At 37.5% G+C, this 21310-nt stretch overlaps 2 protein-coding genes across 8 annotated transcripts; both read left to right on the top strand.

Moving 5' to 3' along the window:
* Positions 1 to 2084: 2084 nt before the first annotated feature.
* On the top strand, positions 2085 to 6591 carry LOC122292328 (F-box protein At2g26850-like). The gene is made up of 5 exons (XM_043100614.1): positions 2085 to 3687; positions 3789 to 3868; positions 4063 to 4241; positions 4743 to 4817; positions 6046 to 6591. Exons 1-5 carry the CDS (start codon positions 3016 to 3018, stop codon positions 6231 to 6233), a joined length of 1194 nt encoding a protein of 397 aa, XP_042956548.1. The 5' UTR covers positions 2085 to 3015; the 3' UTR covers positions 6234 to 6591.
* A 4452-nt stretch (positions 6592 to 11043) lies between these two features.
* On the top strand, positions 11044 to 19568 carry LOC122292997 (Holliday junction resolvase MOC1, chloroplastic-like). 7 transcript variants are annotated; one of them, XR_006237086.1, is made up of 7 exons: positions 11044 to 11570; positions 12530 to 12635; positions 14060 to 14112; positions 14323 to 14454; positions 15327 to 15399; positions 16170 to 16499; positions 16639 to 19568. XR_006237086.1 is itself a non-coding variant. In XM_043101592.1 (6 exons), exons 1-6 carry the CDS (start codon positions 11145 to 11147, stop codon positions 16274 to 16276), a joined length of 897 nt encoding a protein of 298 aa, XP_042957526.1. In that variant the 5' UTR covers positions 11044 to 11144; the 3' UTR covers positions 16277 to 16589. The 7 variants fall into 7 exon arrangements, 2 of the variants coding, with proteins under 2 accessions (XP_042957526.1, XP_042957527.1); XR_006237088.1 differs by lacking the exon at positions 15327 to 15399; XR_006237089.1 differs by lacking the exon at positions 16639 to 19568 and having other exon boundaries at positions 15305 to 15399; positions 16170 to 16247.
* The last annotated feature ends 1742 nt before the right edge of the window (positions 19569 to 21310 follow it).

The following is a 21310-nucleotide window of genomic DNA, read 5'->3' as shown; positions in this document are numbered from 1 at the left end:
TAATTTGTGAATTTAATATAAAAGAAGGATCATTTCCTCTTTTCTAACCTAAATAAAATATATAAATTAGGTTTATGCTTTGAATAGCTAGCAAACTACCCACATCTTGCTATGAGAAAATTGCAAGGGCTGCAATTATTTTAAAGCCAGCCCCATTCATGTGAAAGCAATCTAATGATGAGATTCTATTCCCCCACCAAGATTAGAGGACACATACAATATTCAATTGGAAAAATGTTTGATAAAATTAAAAAAACCTATAAAAAAAGAAAGAAATAACAAACTAATCCATAGTTGGTTTCATGTCTAAAGAGTATGATTTGGACCTGAGTAGCCAACCTTAGTTAAACCATTTGATTATTGAGTTGAAATCAAACTTCAATTCCCTTGTAAATTGGTTGGCCCAAGCACCTATATTTATTTATTTATTTTAACCTATATTGCTAGGCTACAAATGAGGCAGAATTTATTAATTTTTCTGAATTTTAATTTATTTATATCCACATAAATAATCTTTTATCCATAAAAGTTGGCTAGAAAAAAATCCTCAAAACTTCTAACTAATCATTACATGGCGAATTATGTCAAGGAGAGAGACCCTGTGATTTGAATAGAAATATGATGAGTTGCCTCTTTTTTCTTATAGAAATATAATTACATGTGGGTTTCATTACATATTCCCATCAAGTATTAGGAAAATAATTACTATAAAAGTCAAGTACTATTATTCTATTCTTGATTTCTTTATTCTTGTAGAATTATTTTAGAGAGTTTTGATGTCTCTCTTTGCAAATCATGAGACATCTAAATAGATTCTACTACCTTTTTTTCTCTCAAAAAGTAGGGAGGAACGGTCAGTATAGCTTTCTCTTTTGAGCTTGTAGATTCTACTAATTTTGAAAAGTAAATCAATGGCATTTTTGACATATTCTTGTAATATTCTTGAACTTGCTTAAAGATCAAAGTATGGATGACACTTCAAACTCGAAGTACCTCCCATTGCTCTTGACAGAGATTGGTGTGGAAACTCTCACAAATTCCATAGTGCATTTAGTTGTGAAAGCTTCAAAATGGAAATGCTTGGTTCATATCCAACAAGGAGAGAATCAAATGTAACATCAATCATAATCTTATAACAAAGCATATAGGGATTACCGAGAGATTTCAATGCCAATTTGGTGGTGTCGTTGTGAAAGATGGCATGAGATTTTTTTTACTCACTTTTTTTGTTCTTCTAATGAATAAATAAGAAAAATAATATTTATAATTATGAGTGTGTACGCGTTTTAAAAAAATAAAAAAATATAAAATTTATATTAAAAATTTAATATTTTAATAATATATATATATTTTTTTAAACCACTACATTTACGTGACATTACAAAATGTATGGTTTTACTTTGTAAGAAAAGTATAAAGAAAAATAAGTATAAAAAATAGGATTGTCTTGGGAATTGAAACTGAATATTAAAAAAAGAGAAAGGGACATGAAAGCAGTTGGCACGTGAAGTTCACGTGTGGATAAAAAGCTTGCCTGATTATTGGTGGATCCCCCTCAAAGCTTCATAGGTCAGTGTTGAACAACTTTGCAGTTCCCAATATCTGTCCAAAGCAAAAATCACAAAGACTTTTCATGGGGGTGGCCATTTTTGTCTCGTCTGTCCCAGGAGGTTTCTGTCCTGTGCAGTCGGCAGGATTTCACTCGCTGCAACTAGTGTTTTCACTCTAAACACTTTGAAGAATACATCAAGTTGCATCCTATTTTTTGTCAAACATAAGATGTAATTTGATGAAAAAAAGGAAATCGCTACTTAAATCAACACATTATTCTTAATAATATGCATGGATCAACGTTATTTTTTCCAAAATTGTAAGAGAGTTAAAAGTCAAGAGAGATAGATTACTCATGGATTCTACAAAATTTGGAACAATCTTTTTGGCGTCCGCACATGTATCCGCTCCAGCAGTATGTTCAACTGATCTAACCGACCATGGTCCATTTTCAATAACGAAATAAACGTTCGGTCTCGTTTTCCCTCCCTTCGATCTCTTTGTCCGCTACTGTTAGCTATTTCGCCCGAAAGAGAGAGAGAGAAGCAGAGAGGTCTGTCGCTGGAGGAGTATTTGGTGAGTTGTGATGAAGAATCTGTTGGACTGAGGTGAGAGGGGACCCCACACTTCACGTCCACCATCGTCTTCATCAGCCTCTTATCTCCTCTTCCTGCTCACCAATATCACCGCCAACTCCCTCGAGATCCTGTGTCCTTGCTTCTGGTGTCTTTTCCATTAGTTTATACGGATCTTGAGGTGTACCTAATTGTGCTTCAAATCCCAACAAATACCCAGATCTGTTTCCACCTTATTGTTTCTGAAAAAAAGAACAATTTGTTTGTTTCAGTAGAAATTCAAAGATTTTGGAGATATGGGTCTTTGTATCTAGACTATACCATTCTCTTGGGATTCAAAGTTTCCCAAGTGTCATAAAAAAGCCATATCAGATCTGAGTGCCCCACCTTCATTACCTTCCTGGGTTCATCCAATACAGCCCCCATTAACTCTTTCTCCCTCTCTTTGTATGACAGCTGTTGAGCTTGTCTGTACGGTTGGGTTCCTTACTTGGAGCGCCATTTTTAAAGCAAAAAAAGAGGGAGAAGAAAATCGTAGCTTCCTTCGTTTTCTAGATTGGATTGGCTAAGGCGAATTTCGATTCCACTAAAGTTCGTTCCTTTGAGGTGTCTCTATAGCTGCTCTTTCGTTCTGATTAAACTTTGACAGGGAGGCCCACCGTTAGGTTTGGTGGGCTTTCGTTCAGCCTATAAAAACCCATATGCTGAAAGTGGTAGGAAGATCCTTCTTTGCTTGTTTGTTAAGGTGGTTGAGAAAGAAGTGAAAGAGAATTCAGTTTCCTCTTTTATTTTACCATTGCTTTTAAAGTCGATTGTTTCCTCCTTTGATATTGCCATTTTTTTTTACGAGCAACCCGTTTTTGACCCTTAATAGTACTCCGCTTTCCTAATGTTACTTTACTTCTTGATCACTTGCTTCTCCTTCATCCTCTTTATAAAGTCCCTCCCTCTCAAACCGCTCCCACAATGGGCTGATGAGATGAGATTGTTGCCCCTCAGGTTTTGGAAAGACTTATCACTCTTCCACATATCTGTGTTGATAAAGAATACTCTACGTAGTTGTTATCTTCCTCTAGTTCCCTACAATATGTCCCTGATAAAGAAGAGTCTAAGTTCCAAGGTGGAGAATGTCGAGGAGACTGAAGAGATGTCGGTGTTAGACTTGCCAGAATTGGCCTTGGAATGCATTCTTGAGAGGCTACCTCCTGCTGCACTTTTTAGCACGGCGGCTGTTTGTAGTTCTTTGAGGGAAAGATGTCTGAGTGACCACCTTTGGGAGAAGCACATGAAACGGAAATGGGATAGAATTATCGGTCCAGCTGCATACAGGGAGTGGCAATGGTATATTGCTTTGAAAAAGGATTCGAACAATCTAAAGCAAGGCAAGCACAAGGGCCTCATGAGGCTTCTCTCTCTTAGTTGGCCTCTTTCATGGTTTAGATCGAAGGTCAATGATATTGGCAAGCAAAGAATTTCTTTGCCCGTGGATTCGATCATGGCTTGGTATCTTGCTCTTGAAACTGGCAGGTTCTGGTTCCCTGCTCAGGTCTACAACCGCGAGGTACTTACCATATTCACATAACTCGGCTACAGTTAAGCTTCTTTGAGCTTGAAATTTATATTGGATTATTGGTTTTGTTAACCGATTAAGCTGTTCTGTAGAATGGCAATGTTGGGTTCATGTTGTCATGCTATGATGCTGAGGTTAGCTATGACTGCCGCACTGACACCTTCCAAGCCAGGTAACTGGACAAATAGCCTCCTTAGAACATTGCTGTCGGTGATTTTATCCTTTTTATCACGTTTTTCCTACGTTATTCTGGATACTTTAATCAGTTGCTTTTGCTTCAAAGAAAAATTAGGTATTTTTTGAATCAGGAATCAGGAATTAGGAGATATGGTTATTTGATCTGGGCGGTTTACTTTTCCATTGCAGGTACCCACCTCATGGAAGAAGAGCAGCTGCTCCTGAAAATGGCGTGCCGTGGGAAAGGCTAAGAGCACCACCTGTTGATACTCCTCCACACGATCTTCATATCTCTGACAGTCTACATGAGTTACACCCCGGCAATCACATCGAGATTCAGTGGAGAAGAAACAAAGAGTTCCCTTATGGTTTGTTCGATACCTTGCAATGAACATGGATATGCTTACTTTTTGTAAATTTTATCTCGGCAATAATTGGTGGCTACTTGTTTGAGTTTTTTATAGATTCATTTTCTTTGTTTCATTTATTTATTTATTTTGTTATGGTTTCTGGGAGATGAGTAGAATTAGAAGGAAGTCTTTTGAAGAAACTTCAAGGAAGAATGGATAAAAGGACTAGAAAGACAAACCGGCTTGCCATGTTACTGGTCTGGTTTTTGAAAGACAGTGGGAGGCTGGGGGAGAGAGAGAAGTTAAATTGATCGATCTAAATCAGTATAAAAATCAAGTTCTCGTCAATTAGAGCCTTAACAGTGCACAATTAATATATTATTCAAGTTAGTTTTTCATTGATTTGCTTCTACCCTTATCTAAACTCTATTCTAATACTATCTGTAAACCATTTTTAATAAGCAACATCATTTGTGAAGATTGTCCACTACTTAATAAGATATGCCTTGTATACCGCAGGTTGGTGGTATGGTGTAGTTGGTCACTTGGAATCATGTGATGGGAATGAAAATTACTGCCGTTGTCAGAATAGTGGTAAGTTGATCTCATCGTTTTTCCTTGCATCTAGAACTTTTATACTCCTCGATACTTCCTGCAACATAAATGAAGAAGGGTGAAGAAAAGGAAGGGGGGAGGGGGGAAACTGTAGCTTTTGTTTGTAAGAATCCAAGCTTTCCTCTAATTTCCATATGCTAGTTGGATTGAGAGTGTGTTTGAAGATAAAAAGTTTCCCTTGCATAAAACTGTCTCGGGAGAAAAAAATACAGGGTGTGAGCAAAGAAAGTTTGGTAGGAGAGTTCAAATTGTTTAAAGTTTCAGATGATAACCATCTTGCAAGAAGAAATGACATCTCTAAAAATGTGAAGTTTACTTTCACAGACCACTAGAGGTTTGGCAAATTACCTATCTTGTCCAAATTTTCAATACGTGGGCCTCATACTATTTGGTTGGTCCACGAGACATCGTTGTCAGCATGTCATAATTTCCACCAACATTGTGATAACTTCTGTCTCACTAGAATATTTATGGCCAACTACACTGAAAGAACTCAATGTTTCCAGGAAGCTGTCTTTGGACAAGTTGTATCTTTTTTTCTTAACTCTTATTATGCGGTCTATGATGGTTGTTGAAAGCTTCCAAACTTGTTTGATTTTTCTGACTTCTTTGCTATCAAACTGTGCAACTTGACAAATTTGCACCTCAAAGTCACATGCTTCTACCGTTCATTTCACAAGAAATATCTGTACTTTTTCTCAACCACAACAACAACAAATAAGTAATAACCAAATATTTGTGCTTGTTACTTGCCATCTGAAGAAGTGCTGTAATTTTGCATGTTAAAACAAATGGGTTCACTTTAAGCAGGCAAAATATTTTTTGGGTAAGTGAGCAAGTGAACCCATTTTGTAACCGACTTCTGATATAGACAACTTATATATATATTTGGTCCCAATTTCAGTTGTTTTAACCTTACCAACTTCTGCCTAAAGATTCTTTGGGTCCATGCTTTTGCATCTGTGGCACGATTCATTAGGCTCTTAGGGTGTTTTGAAAGAGCATGGCAATGGAATACGAAATTTTGATTTCCCTGTTGCGTTCAAATGACCATTAAAATTCTCTACAAATTTCAGAAAAAGTTAGGGGAGTTACATAGGCCATTATCTCTTTTACCTCAATTGCCTCAGTTTGCTGTGATGTTTTGACATGTAACGAGGCCAAATCAGTTTGAAATGCAAATCACAATCCTCAATATCTGCCACAGATACTGTAGTGCTGGAATTTAACCATTACACCCCTGGTTCGCGGTGGAGACGTACAATTATCAACAGGAAAGACCACAGGGAAGAGGGGAATGAGGCAGATGGGTTTTATGGAGGAATCAGAAAGCTTAAGAACGAGGATGAGATTTCCACATGGAAGCGACTTTGGCCAGCTGAAGTCCTGGAATAGCATGCATTGTATGAAAAAAGGGGCTTGGTAAACATCGTCATGCTATGAAATAGGAGACCATTCTTTGGGATCAAGTGAAGTAATGAATTTTGAAATCAGCTTCTTATTCAGTTGCATGGAGATGTAGAGACCAAGCTGCCTTTCATTCCCCCTCCCCTTTTTCTTTTCCACAATTTTTTTTCCTGGTAGATTTCAGAATTTCATGTAGTGCCAGTGCATGAAAATGGTCTCCCATAAATGCCAAATTAATGTACAAAAGTTACCCCAAACAGTATGTTGTAATCAGTAGAAACTCTCTTCAGGTTTTGGTTGAGATTATGTTAGAAGAATGATAGCTTTGAATTCATACGGCATCCAATCCATTTCTTCAGATTTCAGAATATCTATTTTTTGCCTTGTCTTATTGGCAATCAAATGGACATCTTTTTTCTTTTTTCTTTTTCCTTGAAATTTCGAATTAGAGATGCCCACCTTTCAAACAAGTTTCTTCTACATAGATGAATTTAAATTAAGTATCTTTTGAAAGAGAGATAAAGAGAATATCACAAACAATTGATAGAACTTGAAAACTGGTGACATCCAAGTGCCTGAACAGGCAGTAAGCTCTTGGCAATGGTGGGAAAATCTCAAAGTCAGGACTTTCAGAATAAGGAAGAAATATCACAAAAAGAGTATGGTAAAGCATTTGTTTCTCTTGTATTGGTTTCTGAACAATGTTTTGTGTGAGCAAAAATAGCAAGCCCAAATATTGTAATCTTGCCCTTTTTATTCTTCTTGATTTTGTTTATGTTTCATTTCAATCACATGGAAACACATTGGTATGTATTTTGCTATAAAACTATCAAGCCAACCCAAATTAAAATAGAGACTAAGGCTTAGGTCTGAATTTTATTGGAATTAGAGCCGTTGGATCACAGACTTAACTTAGAGCCGTTGGGATTTTAAAAGAGCACACTACATCAGTACATTGCACCTCATCAATGGATTTCATTAAAAACCACACGTGGGGATAAACTCTAGGTTTTGTACCAAGAAAGTATGGGACTACATGGCCTTTTGTAGCCATTTCTCCTTTAGTCGTTTTCATCTTTTGTTCTGTATTAATTTGTTTTTATTAGGCATTACACAAAAATAAATTTACAAATTGACGTGGCTTAATGTGGTACGTTAGATTGTAAAACTTCTATTATTGTAAAGTAAATCTAACGCATCAGATCAAGTCACGTCAGTTTATGACTTTATTTTTGTGTAATCTCTTTATAGATGTAGCACTTCTTCTACTGGAAATAGCAATGTTTTTGGTACCGTACCGTACCGGTCACCAAGCCGGTACAGGTAAGGTACCTGTTTCGTACTGGCTGAAATACCGGCCGTACCGGCCTATATTTCGGCCTGTACCGGCCTGCGTACCGGCTTGTACCGGCCGGTATTTCGGTAATTCGGCCTTCATTTTTTTTTTTTCATTTTTTTAAATTATAATCTTATTTTTTGACCCCAATTCATATTAGACTATTTATAATTTATATATACATATGTATTCATGTATAATTTATTCATATATAGATTATTATTTTGAAATATAATTTATATATATATATTTATATATATAATTTATTTATATATCGACTATCCCGAAACGGTACACGAAACGGTACCGGTACCGAAATATTTCGTTCCAGTGCCTTGACCAGTACGTCATCCGGTACGGTATTCAAAACATTGGGAAATAGGGTACTTCTAATCAAACTAATCTGGTTCTAACAAAACATGCCCACACATAAAAGCTTAATTGTGTTTGTATAATGGAAAATATTAAGCGCATGGATGCCAATCTTGTATAATTGTATCGACTTTACAGCCTATTATACATTAATTTGGGTCTCTGGTTACAAAATAGAAATTAAGCTTACTGTGAATTGCATTGTTGCATAATCATAATTCATTTCCAAAGTGAAACCCACTTGATTGGCACAAGTTTGCTCCCACAAGAATACTAATAAAAGCAGAACATAACAATATTTTCTCACACAAAGGTTCACACTAATGTTCTAAAACCTTACTGCCACTTAGTCTGGCTGCACATTCACTGCACTTAGTTTGCCCCAAAACCCATGCACATAAGAAGCTTGGGCTTGTATGGCATCAATGCCATCTTGGGAACTTTAGCCAGCGTTTTATCCCCTGCATTGTCTAGGTCTGACCCACCAGGCTTGAAGCTGAGTTTCCTCAAAAAGGGTAGCTTCCAAAATGCTGCTGCATTTTGCTCTCTCTTTTTGCCTTCACTTGCTTTGCTCATTGATGCACTCCTGAAAAGGAAATTTTTTATTTTCTGTCTCTTACTTTCCCTTGTAGAAGAAGACCCAACACCACTTTCAAGCCGTTTTGCAGTCTCTCCAGCTTCCACAGAGTCAGACCCTGAAGATGTGGCAGAATTGGTCTTGCTTGGAAGCTCATTGCCTATTTTCACAAGTCTCACCTTTCTCGCAAATGACAAACCCTTGGGCTCCGCCAGCTTTATTGGGCTTCCTTCAACTTGTTTCACCTGCAGCCCATTTGTCGGACTCGATTCATCCACTGCTATTGGATGGTCCCAGTAATTGTCATTTTGGTTGTCCAAGTCTTCCGCCAAGTCACTGGACCTAATCTGTGGTCTAGAGGGCCTAAATGGGGAAAGCGACCGAGTCCGTCTATAGTTTTTTCCTTGTGCTTTCCCTCTCTTTTCTTCCCTAACATTATCTAACGCCACCGTGAATGGATCAAAGTCATCGTTCCACATGCGTCGGGGAGAAAACGGGAGCCTGAGAACAGAACTCGGAGACGATGAGAAGGTGGAGCTATAATTGCCACTCTTGCTGCCATTTTGAAGACATGGTGGAAGTTTGAGAGGAGGTGTAAGTGGGAGAACCTTGCCATTACAAAACAGCTCATCAGCAAACGCCATGTTAGCACTAGGAAAAGAATCCCCCCGCTTTTTAAATTGTTGCTTCTGTTGCTCTGGACGATCAAACATTGACTTCTCCAAATCCCGGATAACGATCATGTCCTTGGGGTCGAAACGACAACTAGTTTCGAATTCAAAGTCATCAAGAGTTGAATTGGCATCTTCATATGTTCTTGGAGATGGAGGCTCAGTTTCAAATCCAAAGAGAGCATTGCTTGAAACACCTCTTGTAGGACTAGTAGGCACACTGTAGAACTCCATGTTCTCCTGCAGATTCCATCTACTTGGGCTGGTGGGTGCACTCACATAGTAAAAACCATTTGGGTTCTCCATTAATGATTGGATAGAAGAAGAGATGGGAAACTGTGGATTTAAGTATATTGGGTACCTTGGAAAGAGGATTGAGTGCAGAGCTTTTTACTCCTGAATTTGAGGGAAACCTGGCCTCCCATCCATATATATGAAGAGCTGGTTCCCATCATACAAGATAAGATTCAAAGCTTTAAAACAGAAAAAAATAAAACACGTTAAAGAATAATCCATGGGAGTTTGATGTCTCTTTCTATACACAAGCTTTCGTTCGTTGGATAAAAGTTAGTTGTATATTGAAAATGCATGATTATTATTTTTTTCTTTCAGCAGTCTATAAAATTATGCTTAATTTTGGTGCTTTTATATTCATCCATGACCAAATACTTGTCTTTTTGTGTGTTAAATATTCACAGCATATATGCTACTCTCTAATCATGGTGCTTAGCCTTGTACTGAAGTATACCCATCTATATTTTTTGTCTTGCTTTTGAGCAATATATGGCGAGCAAAATAACCAAGAGAATCAATTAAGCATCCCAACGTTCTTGATGTGGCAAATATTTTCGAGTCACGGACCTGGATTTTGGTGGAAACATGAATATTTGAGCACTCGTAGAATGGTTAGTCAGCCCTTTATGTTGGCTCGTGACATACCATTGCAGGCAGCATCAAGCAGTAAGGCGATCGAGAAGATCAATTAACATTGATTGACAATACATAAACAGTAACTACTATTTGTCTTCTGATTTACATGAGTTGTTACAAATTTCTTTAAAAAAAAAAAAAGTCAACCAAATGAGACATTGTTTAAGATAATATACAAAAATAAACACGAAATGATTTGTTAAGTACCTGCGAAATATGAGATTAGCAATCCACAGGGACTTTGTTAGCAAAACCATACTTGATAAAGAAGAGCTTAACCATAAAGTCCTTCATAGCCGTAGGAGATTCAAGGATTGTTCAAAGGAAAATATTTTAATTAGAGATTATATAAAAATCAAATCATAAACTAATGCGCTGGTGTGATTAAATTTAAACTTTTTTTATAAATTATATTTTATTACGTGAACAATATAGAAAATATATCTTTCATGTTGAACCTCAAAATGCCTTTCCTCTAAAGGACAGTGCCAGAAATCGAGAATGGTGCCCCTATATTGTACTGATAAATACAAATATATATTTTTTTAATTTTCTTTTAATTATTTTTTAAATTTCTTGAAGAATTAAAAAAAAAAAAAACCCCAATTCACAATCCGTCATTTTATCTGTTAAGTAGCATTTTCCTTTTCTAAAAAAAAAAAAAAAAAAAAGAGTAAAGCTATATCAACCAAGTCAATTTGGGTAAAGTGTATTTCAATTTTTTTTTTATATATTTTTTAACTTTTTTTACATGCATTTTTTAACATTTTTTAATATATATATTTTTATAAAATTTACAATATTATAAAAAAAGATTTTCTTAATTATTAAATAAAAAAAATTATATCGAGACGCATTATCAGTACCCAACTTAATTTAGCATTTCGGAAAAGAAAACTCCACAAAATGAAATAAATAAGATTTCAGACAAAGTACAGCCCCCGCCTAGTGTCTGCCATTTCGTTCGAACTGTTTCTGTGTCTCTGTGGTAACTTGAGTGTGCTTTTGATGGAATGGAAGCCCTCCAAATGAGCCAATGGAAGCAACTGAACCAACACTATTACATGAACTCACCCTCCTCCAAACTCAAACAAAGCTTCTTCCCTTTCAAGCTCAGAGCCTTTTTCTGTACATCTTCGCTATCTCCATTAAATTTAGACCAAGCGCAAAATGTTCTAACCCAACCTCCAATTCTTACCCCAGGAAAACCAAAGAACACTCTTTCAAGTAACGGTGTTGCGGGTAGGGCCGTTAAGTTCTCCGATGCCCAACTTAAGGAGAACTGGTTGGATTCCCTCACTTGCCCTGTCCCCGATATTTCCGACCCTTTCAATGGCAGTTGGACCCATGCCGTTTCAGATTGGGTTCTTGGTATCGACCCGGACATTCATGGTGCATTGGCGCTCTTGAAAAGTGTTGAGTCTGGTTCTTCTGCTCAGGCAAGTAAATGGGTTCGCTTCAATTTGCACTTTTTCTTGAAGAATATGTTTCTTCCATTTACTTGTGATATTTTTAGTAAGTTAATATCTTTTAACATTACGAGGTAGATATGGTGTATTACGCATAATGTTTAATATGGCAGCTTGATCCTCAATGGAGTTCTTTTTTGAAAATGTATGCTTAAGTTTTAAAAGGGCATTAGGTAGACGACTGTTGTTATGGTGCTGTTGCGGAACTGAAAAGTCATAACCAGTATCAAAACAATTAAAAACATAATATGTTCGGCGTTTAAAAAAGTTGTTTAAAGGAATTCAAGGGAAAATAGAGAAGTCATGTGTAGAAAAAGGAAAATAACAGAGAATTAGAAAAAGCTTGAAGGAGATTCGAGATACAATACATGTTACGATTATATATGTATGTATATATATGCACAACACACACATATAATATATATATATATATATATATGTACGTTATGTAGTGTGCTACAGTTGCACACTCTCTTTTATTCTTTTAGTAAAATTTCGTTCTTTGTTTAAGGAGATTACATTATTTCTAAAAATAAATAATCTTAGGGCCAACCTTTTAAGTTTTTAAGAAGAAATCAACCTAGCATTTGGTGCAAAATGCAACCTAGCATCATGGAGACTTGTGGCAAAACTGCAATAATGTGATTTTGATTATATTTAGATTAGCCATATTGTGCTTAGTCTTTATTCCTAAAATCATTCGATGATTGGTTAAAAGCCTTTGGAATCCTTTACACTCATTAGATGATTGCATTTAATCTTAGGGTTTTATTACTTGTTGCTTTATCTGTTTCCATAAGTCTACTCATCCTAACAAGTTCTAGGGGCCTAATGGACAAGAAGCTTCTCAAACTTTAAAAATATACTTCTCTGATTATTATTATCGTTATTATTATATCATCATCATCATGATTGGTCCCATGCTACAGGTATTTGATTCTCCGCACTTGCAAGTACTGGTCGGGAAAAGAGTTCGACGACGTTTAGATGCCAAGTCTATTGTTCAGTTGCTTCGCAGTCTTGATGCTCCTAGTGGTATCATCATTTTTTTCTTTACTCTGTGTGAGCGTGTGCGCACATGCACCTGTGCATTTGTGTGCGTTGTGAAAACATTTTGAAACTGCTCTATTATCTAAATGCTTTATCCTCTATTCATGGTGGATTAATATAGCCTTAAACACTGGAACATCTGGTTGCTTTCTTCTATTCTTGAAATATGGTACTACAAGTTAGCATTAACTTGCCAATAAACCTATTACAATAAATAATTTGGAAGCATGGAGCTTTGCTCCTGTAAAGCCACTTCATCTTCTTTCAACTCACAAATTTTGGAAGCCTAAGTACTTATTTGTTTTAAGTAATTGTCTTAAATGTGTGTGCAGATTGTGAGAACCATGACCTGGCTGGTTATCTTTTTCATTTAAACACCAACCGTTCTTCCTAATTATAGCTTTCTTGTCCGTTCTTCCTAATTATAGCTTTCTTGGTTTTGTTCTTTGCATCCCACAACTTTCTTTGTTTTTAATTATCGAACAATGCCCAGTCAAAAATAATAACTGAAGATATATAGGAGATTATAAAAAAAAAATTATATTTATATTTTGACCACACGAAGAGCCTCGACTGACAAATTTTGGACAGCCTACTATCACCATTTTTAACAATCAAAAGAAGCTTTTGGTTTGTGAGATCTGAGGTATGCTTCTCCATTAAATAACTTAAACTATTCCTGCGCATCACCTGAGTCTGCAAGACTGCGACTAGTTTACATTACTTCTCAAGCCTTCCTTTTTTGGTTTTCTGGGTTAACAAACTCTTGGTAATCTGGCTTAGCCGATAGGAAAGGTGTTAATTCTTCCTTTTTGGGGAAATATTGATGCTTTATTGAGGTAAATGAGTTATTTTGGAAAAACTTAGATGTGACACTTGGTAAGATTTTGTAAAAACAGGGGCAAGAGTGATCATTTTTGTATCCCGAATTTCTATTCTATTTGCTACTTTTTACTCCATAGTTTTTACACTTTCTAAAACCTCACTTTTGTCATATCTGATAAATTGTTACTATTTTATATGCATGATATCTATAGGAATGCATGAAACACGAACTTGATCTCTCTATATTTTTAGCTTTAAGGGCTCATTTGGACACTTTTAACTCTTGGCAGTTAGTCGCTTTTCAGTTCTTTTGGGAAATTTTTTACTTATAAAAAAAAAATTCTTTTGGGAAATCATAAAGAAAAGATAAACTACAACTCATAGAAAATACACAACATGCATTTATGCTTTTCTCTATCCTGTTGTTTCATTTAGGATCTTTCTGTGAGGTGCAAACATATGGCTGGCAGATGTTATCATTTATTTGTTATTGGAGCAATCTTCTTGAAATCATACTTTTATGGGTGCTGTATTTCTTTGAAAGCTCAAGTATCTGTCTGATAAACTGCCCGGTTCATTTTCAGGAACTACGGCATATATAGAACAATCAATCCCTTTTCCACAGGATGGAAAACAGGTTTTCCTTGTCCTTATCAATATAAGATATCTTTTCGCCTTTCCCGGTGCTGTCTTATACCTTTAATCACTTGTAATTTTTTAGTCGCCACTGCCACTTCCATTGAGAATTTTGGGATGAGATTATTTCCAAACAAGCCCCATTTAATTTTAGCAATCTGTACTAAATTCTCATGCTTTATGCTTATAATTTTTTCTTTTCTGAGCTAAGGGGTGGTGGAGTGGAGGATTTGGGTATGGGCTATGGATTGGGATCTTAGTTGCCTCGGGATTTTCTGTTGTGCCAGTGCCTTCTATGCTATGGAAAAAACAATTTACACTGTCTGGAGGGAGGTCTACAAAGGTTTGATCCTAGCTTTACACACTAGCTCGTGCCTTTTTCATCCTTATCTAATGCAAGTACGCCTCTCTTTGAAAAGTTGGCTCATTCATCATTGTGGTAATCATTATAGTCCGCCTGAATCTTTATTTTTATTTACTTTTCTGTTATGCCTTCAGTTTTTCTCTGAAATTGTGTATTTGCTTTACACTCAAGAGAACAGTAGGATGTTATAGTCTCTCCAGTTTAGAATGAAGCAAACCAAATTGGCCAAGAAACCAGAGAGGATACAGCCATTTGAACCACTGCTTTTGCACTTCCATCAAAGACCATGTTACGATTGAAACTAAAAGAAAAACATTGACCTGAGTTTTTTTTTCCTATTCTTGCAATTAAAAGTGGAACAAAACTGAACTCCAAGTGAAGTTGAAGCCTCGAGCGTTCCCAGTGTACATGTGTATTTGTGTATGAATTGTTGTATTTCATCATACACTGACTTTTGCTCCCGCACCTAGGCTGTCTATACCACAATCGAGAACTCAAGATAGGTGTGGTTCACTATTTCTTTACTGATTAAAGATGGCAATTACACCTCTTCCAACATAGATTGATTGAGTTACAGGCTTGCAATGAACTCATAGCGTACTGCTAACAGATTAGAGCAGACTGTTAACCACTAAAAGAAGACTGTACCAACTACCTGCTGCTTACTTCAGTTTTTTCAGTTAGTAGCCTAGGCTAGTGCTCTGGATATGTAAAATTGAGGGCTTCTTCTTGCATTAGATATTACTTTCAATCACTTGTTTTAAATTATTCAGTGATATTTATTTGTGTATTAAGTATAACATTATCAGCTTCCTTTCACTCAATATAGATGGTGGATTTTGACTCAACAGGATGATAGCCGGAGACTTGCATCCACATTATTTCCATCATTGAGTCCCCTACTGAAAAGAAAAAAGGATCATGGTAGTCATATTGTCTCCGTTACTGAATAAAAGCTTTTCTCTGTCATACTATTGCTTAATGAATGGAACTCTGGCCATACCTGTGTGTTGCCTTGGAATTAGTATTTTGGGGCTCTTAGGAAAGCCTTATATTCATTCATCTGCACAATGGTCTACTGCTTTTAGAGAAAAAAGAGGTTCACTATCGAAATCATGTTTTTGACCTGTTTAATTCACTTTTCCTTTCATAATCATAGAGAAAGGTACTGGAATCCTTTGTATCATGGAGTTAGTTGCAGAGACTTATGTAAATAGCTTTTGTGCTTGCTTAACTTGTGTTTGTGTCTAGCCAAGCAGAACTGCCCAAGCCTTTTGGAGAGTCCAAGTTGAAAACCTTTTGTCTTTGGATGTCAATCAAAACTACCAAGCTACAACTCCCTTGTGTATTTAGCGTAGCCAACGGTAACCATCTTGTCCATGATGGCAAGAGAGATCATTTGTGAGTCCTCAGTGACAGCATGTTGAAGAACCTAATACACTCGTTCGGCAGTTTGCATGCATATCCATTGTTTTGTTCATGGTCTATGCTAAATGGTTCGGACATTAGCCTACAGTAGAGAGAATACATTTTGCCCTATATTGTACTGTAGCACCAAATTACTTCATAAGTAAATGCCCATTGTTCTTAGAAGATTATTTCTATCAAATGAGCTAATGAAAATTGTTCTTGTGCTAACTCATCTTGGATTATTTCCACACTTCTGTTTTCAACTGATTTCCCAAAATTTGCAGGAAGGGCTGAGTCTCTACTCATTGCTGCCTATGGCCAGGGCCTGAAGAAGCTAAACTCGTCATGCATGTCAGAAGAATTGGAGCCTAACAATGGCAAGTTGCCCTAGCATCTCTCGATAACTACATCTAGATGTTGATGTGCCAGATGTGTTGTGACTGCTTATTGAATGAGAAGTGGACTGACTAACAGAGCAGCACAAAAGACTCTTCTGTTAGAGCTTTGGTGTTTCTCACACATTCATGATACCTGGTAGAGGACATATTAACCATTTTTTTCACTCACTTTGCACTATTTTCATGGGATTGAAGTTCCAGCATGTACATACCAATGTAAGTTTGCATATTCGAGTAATTAAAAGAATATTATCTATTCCAACGACAAAGTCTCTCCTTTTGGAGAAAGGCTGTTCCTTCTCGCCATATAATTGCTCTTTTCAGTTTATCTTATGTACAAAATTTTGATTTGCAGTTCAGATAAGCATCCAAAACAAAAAGCAATCACTAAGGACCTGAGCTTTATCCACTCTAAGCTCTTTCCGTTTCTCTTGTAATGGTATTAAAGACGATGGCATGTGTGAGGTTAAGAAGTATGTGGCTTTAGACTCGAGAACTAAGCATTCATGATGGAGGCCTGCCACGAAAGAAGACAGATAAGAAAACCAATTACACACTCGCCATGTTTTATGTTACAATTGTCTGTAAAATAGATTATGGGAGTACCATACTTTTCCTCAATTTGGGTGTTTAAGCTACAATTTCATTCGTCACATTTCGCAGCCCCTTGTTCACAGTTTCCTCTTTTCACAATTATTAGTTATAGAAGTAAAATCAAGAGTTGAAAGATCATAGGCTGAGGGAGTCATTTCATGATATATTCCTTTCCCCTCTTCAGATACGCCCCCCCTACTCCCCCCTTTCCTCAAACTCATACCGTTTCTTCTTTATAATTTCTTGCTCCACTGGGAGTGGGGAAGGGGCTTTCGACTTGTATCTCCTCTCCGTCTTTCCTTCCTCCAATAAACCTTCATCTATTCCCCTTTTTTTTACTTCTCTCTATTTTCCATAAGATCAAAACCCATTTGCAAGTGCTGCAAAAAAACTAACACGAGGCTCTCACGCTCTCATATCATACTTGATTTTCAAGTGTCACTAGGTTTCTTGGCCTTCAAATGCCAAATGAATGGACAGCAAAGGTTACGTTGGGGTGCTAGATAATTTTAGATGATCTATGAATAGTAGTAAATAATAGTAAAAAAATAGTGAATAGTAGTGATGCTGAAGTAATTGTAGATGATTTATAAATAGTAGTAAATAATAGTGAAAAAATAGTGAATAGTAGTGATCGTTTGTATTCAATAATGAATGAGACTAATTCCCTTACCAAACACAGCTTTCGTCTCCAAATCCTACATCTTCACCTAAACACACTCAAATTCATTTGTCCTATGTGTCATCACCATCACAACTCACGAGTATCCTTGATGAGTTGCTGCTATCATGGTTGTCTAATTCTGGTTATCCAGCCATATTTCAGGTTTCTTTAATAGTGGACTTTGTAGAAAAGGATGTGTAGATTTCCATCAAAACTCCAACGATTTGTTACAATGTGTGCCCTTTCCCTAGATACGACCCAAGTAGCATTTCTCTTCTCTAAATTACAAAAAATCTCAATCTACAATATCCTAAATCACTATTAAGTTTCCCTTTACACCATTTACTCATATATGAATATTAATATTGTGCCACTAGCCCAATCTAATACTGCATTTGAATGCTGAGATGATCTGAATTGATATGTAAATAGTAAGTAATATTTTGTTGGTCCCATTCAGATATATTTAAATGTAATTATGTCGAGATATGTGTTAAATATATGAAATAGGTTGAGATAAATTTAACTTTTTATGAAAAGTTGAAAAAGTAGTGAGTCCCATCAATAATTAGTTTGAGATGAGTTTATGCGAGTTTGTATTCCAAACATAGCTTAATAATCTAAATACTCAAATTTTAACCAAGAATGTTAATTGAATAATATAAACAGCTTAGATGTAAAGTCAAGAGGGAAGCATATTAGTAACTGTAGTTTTTTGGGACTAAAACCTTTGACTTTAGAGAGAAAGAGTCTACCTTCTCTCTAAAACTTCCCAAAACACGAACCAACCCCCTCCCTCTTCCCTTCCTCATCTCTCCTCCCTTTTCTCTCTTGTTTTCTTTCTTTTTTTCAAGTTTTATTTTTCAGGTCAACGTATGACAAAAGGCCAATCTATATCTCTCCGACGTCTAGTGACTACCATGTGCCCCACTGTAGGAATTCTAAGGCACTGATCTTTCAGGCGGGCGAAGAATTTTGCTGAAAGGATCGACGTGTGCGTGCGATCTAAAGTTGGTGCATGAGATCCACGTGCCTTCACCAGGGATGATCTTGTTACAATCCCTAGAAAAGTCATCTTAGGACAAGCCTTGACACTATACTTGGGAGGCAAGAACAACACCTTGGCTAGCCCACAAGCATGCCTTGGCTCATGGGGTGACACGCATGAGGCACCCAGCATGCATGCATGCCTTGGCCTGCGCGGTGGCATATACGGAGCGTCTAGCATGTGGGCTAGTGTGGCTAGTGATAGTTTGCTTGCACGCACAGCCTGGCGTCGCACGCCCATGCGAGTCTCAGTGTGTAGGCCCGTGCGCACCATGGTGGGCTGCGTGGCCCTTGCACGCACCCGTGCACCGCAAGGCCTTGCGCGGCACTTCCAACCCACCCAGCCACACTTCAGCAAGGCTAGTGGCATACCCACCAGGCATGCCATCCAGCGCACGACTCCAGCCCGTGCCTTGCAGAGCAGGTCAGTGACATGCCATCCAGCGCATGGCTCCAGCCATACCTTGCAGACTTAGCGCCTAGGCCACTAGCCTAGGCCATGCCGCACGCACACATGGCTCACCACCAGCAGGCCTTGCATGGCACCATGCCATGCCCACCAGCAGGCCCTTGCATGGCACCATGCCATGCGCATCCGCAAGCCATGTTGTGCCACCTAGCCATGGACCAGACCGAAGACCATCATGCACCATCCTAGCCACCATGGGCTCATGCATGCCTGGATCAACTTGGCCCGCCACTATGTTATTTCTTTTTATTTATGTTATTTTTATTTATTTATTTCCAATGGGCCTTTTGGGGGTTTCCAAGTTGTAACTCCTATATATAGGACCCTTAGTTCATTTCTTTCATATCTTTGGACAATTGGCTTAGGAAGGCTTTGTTTTGGAGATCATCCATTTCGGTGCTTAGCACTTAGGCTCTTTGGGGTGCAATTCGTGAATCCCTAAGGAGAGAATCACACTTTGCAATTCATGAATAAGTGTGGTTCAATCTATCAATCATATTATTCTTGTCATTCAATCTCTTGTCTTCCATTTACTTTCTATTGATATTGTTATTTTGTGTGCATTGTTCTTCATTGTTCTTGAGTGTTCTTCGTTGTTCTTGAGAGTTCTTCATATTGTTCTTGAGTGTTCTTCGTTGTTCTTGAGAGTTCTTCTTTGCTCTTGAGTGTTCATCATTTGTTCTTGAGTGTTCTTTTTTCTTCTTGAGTGTTCATCATTTTGTTTTTGGTGTTGATTCTTCATTTGCATCATTTGATCCATCCAAGCACTTAGTGCCACCCACTATAGAATTTGCCCATTTCCATCACTCCATACACTCATCTTTGCCCAAACACCTAACCACACCATACCCAAGCGGTCATCTTGACCACCATTGCTGGAGAATCAAGCAAGAGAGGAACAAGAATCCGGTCATCACAAGACTACCATTGACGTGGAGGACTTATTGTCTAGGGACTTGACCGGGGTCCCTAACAGATCTATTGCTATCACAGTCCATACGCGGCTTTTCTGAATTCAAGGTCACCAAAAACTTAATCTTGATTGGCCACCATACGTCCAGGGTAACACTGTTGGGGTCCTCGGTCTAGATCCAAAACACCAAATCCTCCACGCCAATGGTGGCCTTGTGATGACCGAATCTTAGTTCCTCTCTTGCTTGGCTCACGTGCAAGGTGGTCAATATGACCACTTGGGGATGGTGGGGTTAAGTGTTTAGGCTAAGAAGGGTGTATGGAGTGATGGAAGATGAAGAGTGATGGTGTGGTTCAAGGGTGATGGGCGCACGGCACTAGTGAGTGCTATGGTGTAGGCGCCACTTGGAAGATAGGCTTAGGGTTTGGATGATGTGTTTAGGGTTTGGAAAATGTAAGATGGGTGGCTAGGATTGAAGATGAGTGATGTGTAGGGAATGGCTAGGGCTGACCGAAATTTGATGGAGGAGAGATTTTAGGAAGTTTCCTAAAATCTTGGAAGATGATTTCCCTCAAATCTTGGAGATGACTCTCCTAAAATCTTGGGATATGATGGATGATGTGTATGGCCGGCTATGGAGTATGGAATGGGTCAACTAGGGTTCCTAAATTATAGGAACCTTGATTGGCAATTGGGGTGGGCGGCTAAGGCATGAAAGATGGAGCAATCCAATATGGAAAGTGGAATAACACTTGTGTGGGGCGATTTTGGGGCTTGGGCGGATTGAATGAGCCAAATTCAATAAGAACACCTCAAGAACAATGATGAACATGCATGAACAAAATGAAGAACATGCATGAACCATGAAGATCACTCAAGAACAAAATGAAGAACACTAAAAAACAATAGCAAAATACTAATGAACTTGAATGAACAAACACATAAAAGGATGAATCAATACTTGATTCATGGATTGCACAAGTAATGAATCAACCTCATATATTGATAAATACAACTTGGATTCAAGAATTGCACAAAGTTGCAAGAACAAGATAGATTGAATCACACTTATTCAAAAAATTGCAAAGTGTGATTCTCTCTTTGGGATTCACGAATTCCACCCAAAAAACCTAAGTGCAAAGACACCAGTTTATGATCTCTCAAACAATAGTTTTCCCTCTAGGAGTTTTGCCAAAAGATCCTAAAGTAAATGAAGGAGGTCCTATTTATAAGAAAAACAAATTGGAAACCCTCAATAGGTCTCTAGAAAATAAATAAATTAAATAAATAAAATAAATAACAAGATAATGGCCATGAAACAAGGCTAGCCGTGGCATGCA

The sequence above is a fragment of the Carya illinoinensis genome, chromosome 13, assembly GCF_018687715.1.
Source record: "Carya illinoinensis cultivar Pawnee chromosome 13, C.illinoinensisPawnee_v1, whole genome shotgun sequence".
Classification (NCBI taxonomy): domain Eukaryota; kingdom Viridiplantae; phylum Streptophyta; class Magnoliopsida; order Fagales; family Juglandaceae; genus Carya; species Carya illinoinensis.
This window is presented reverse-complemented; position numbering and strand designations above follow the sequence as displayed.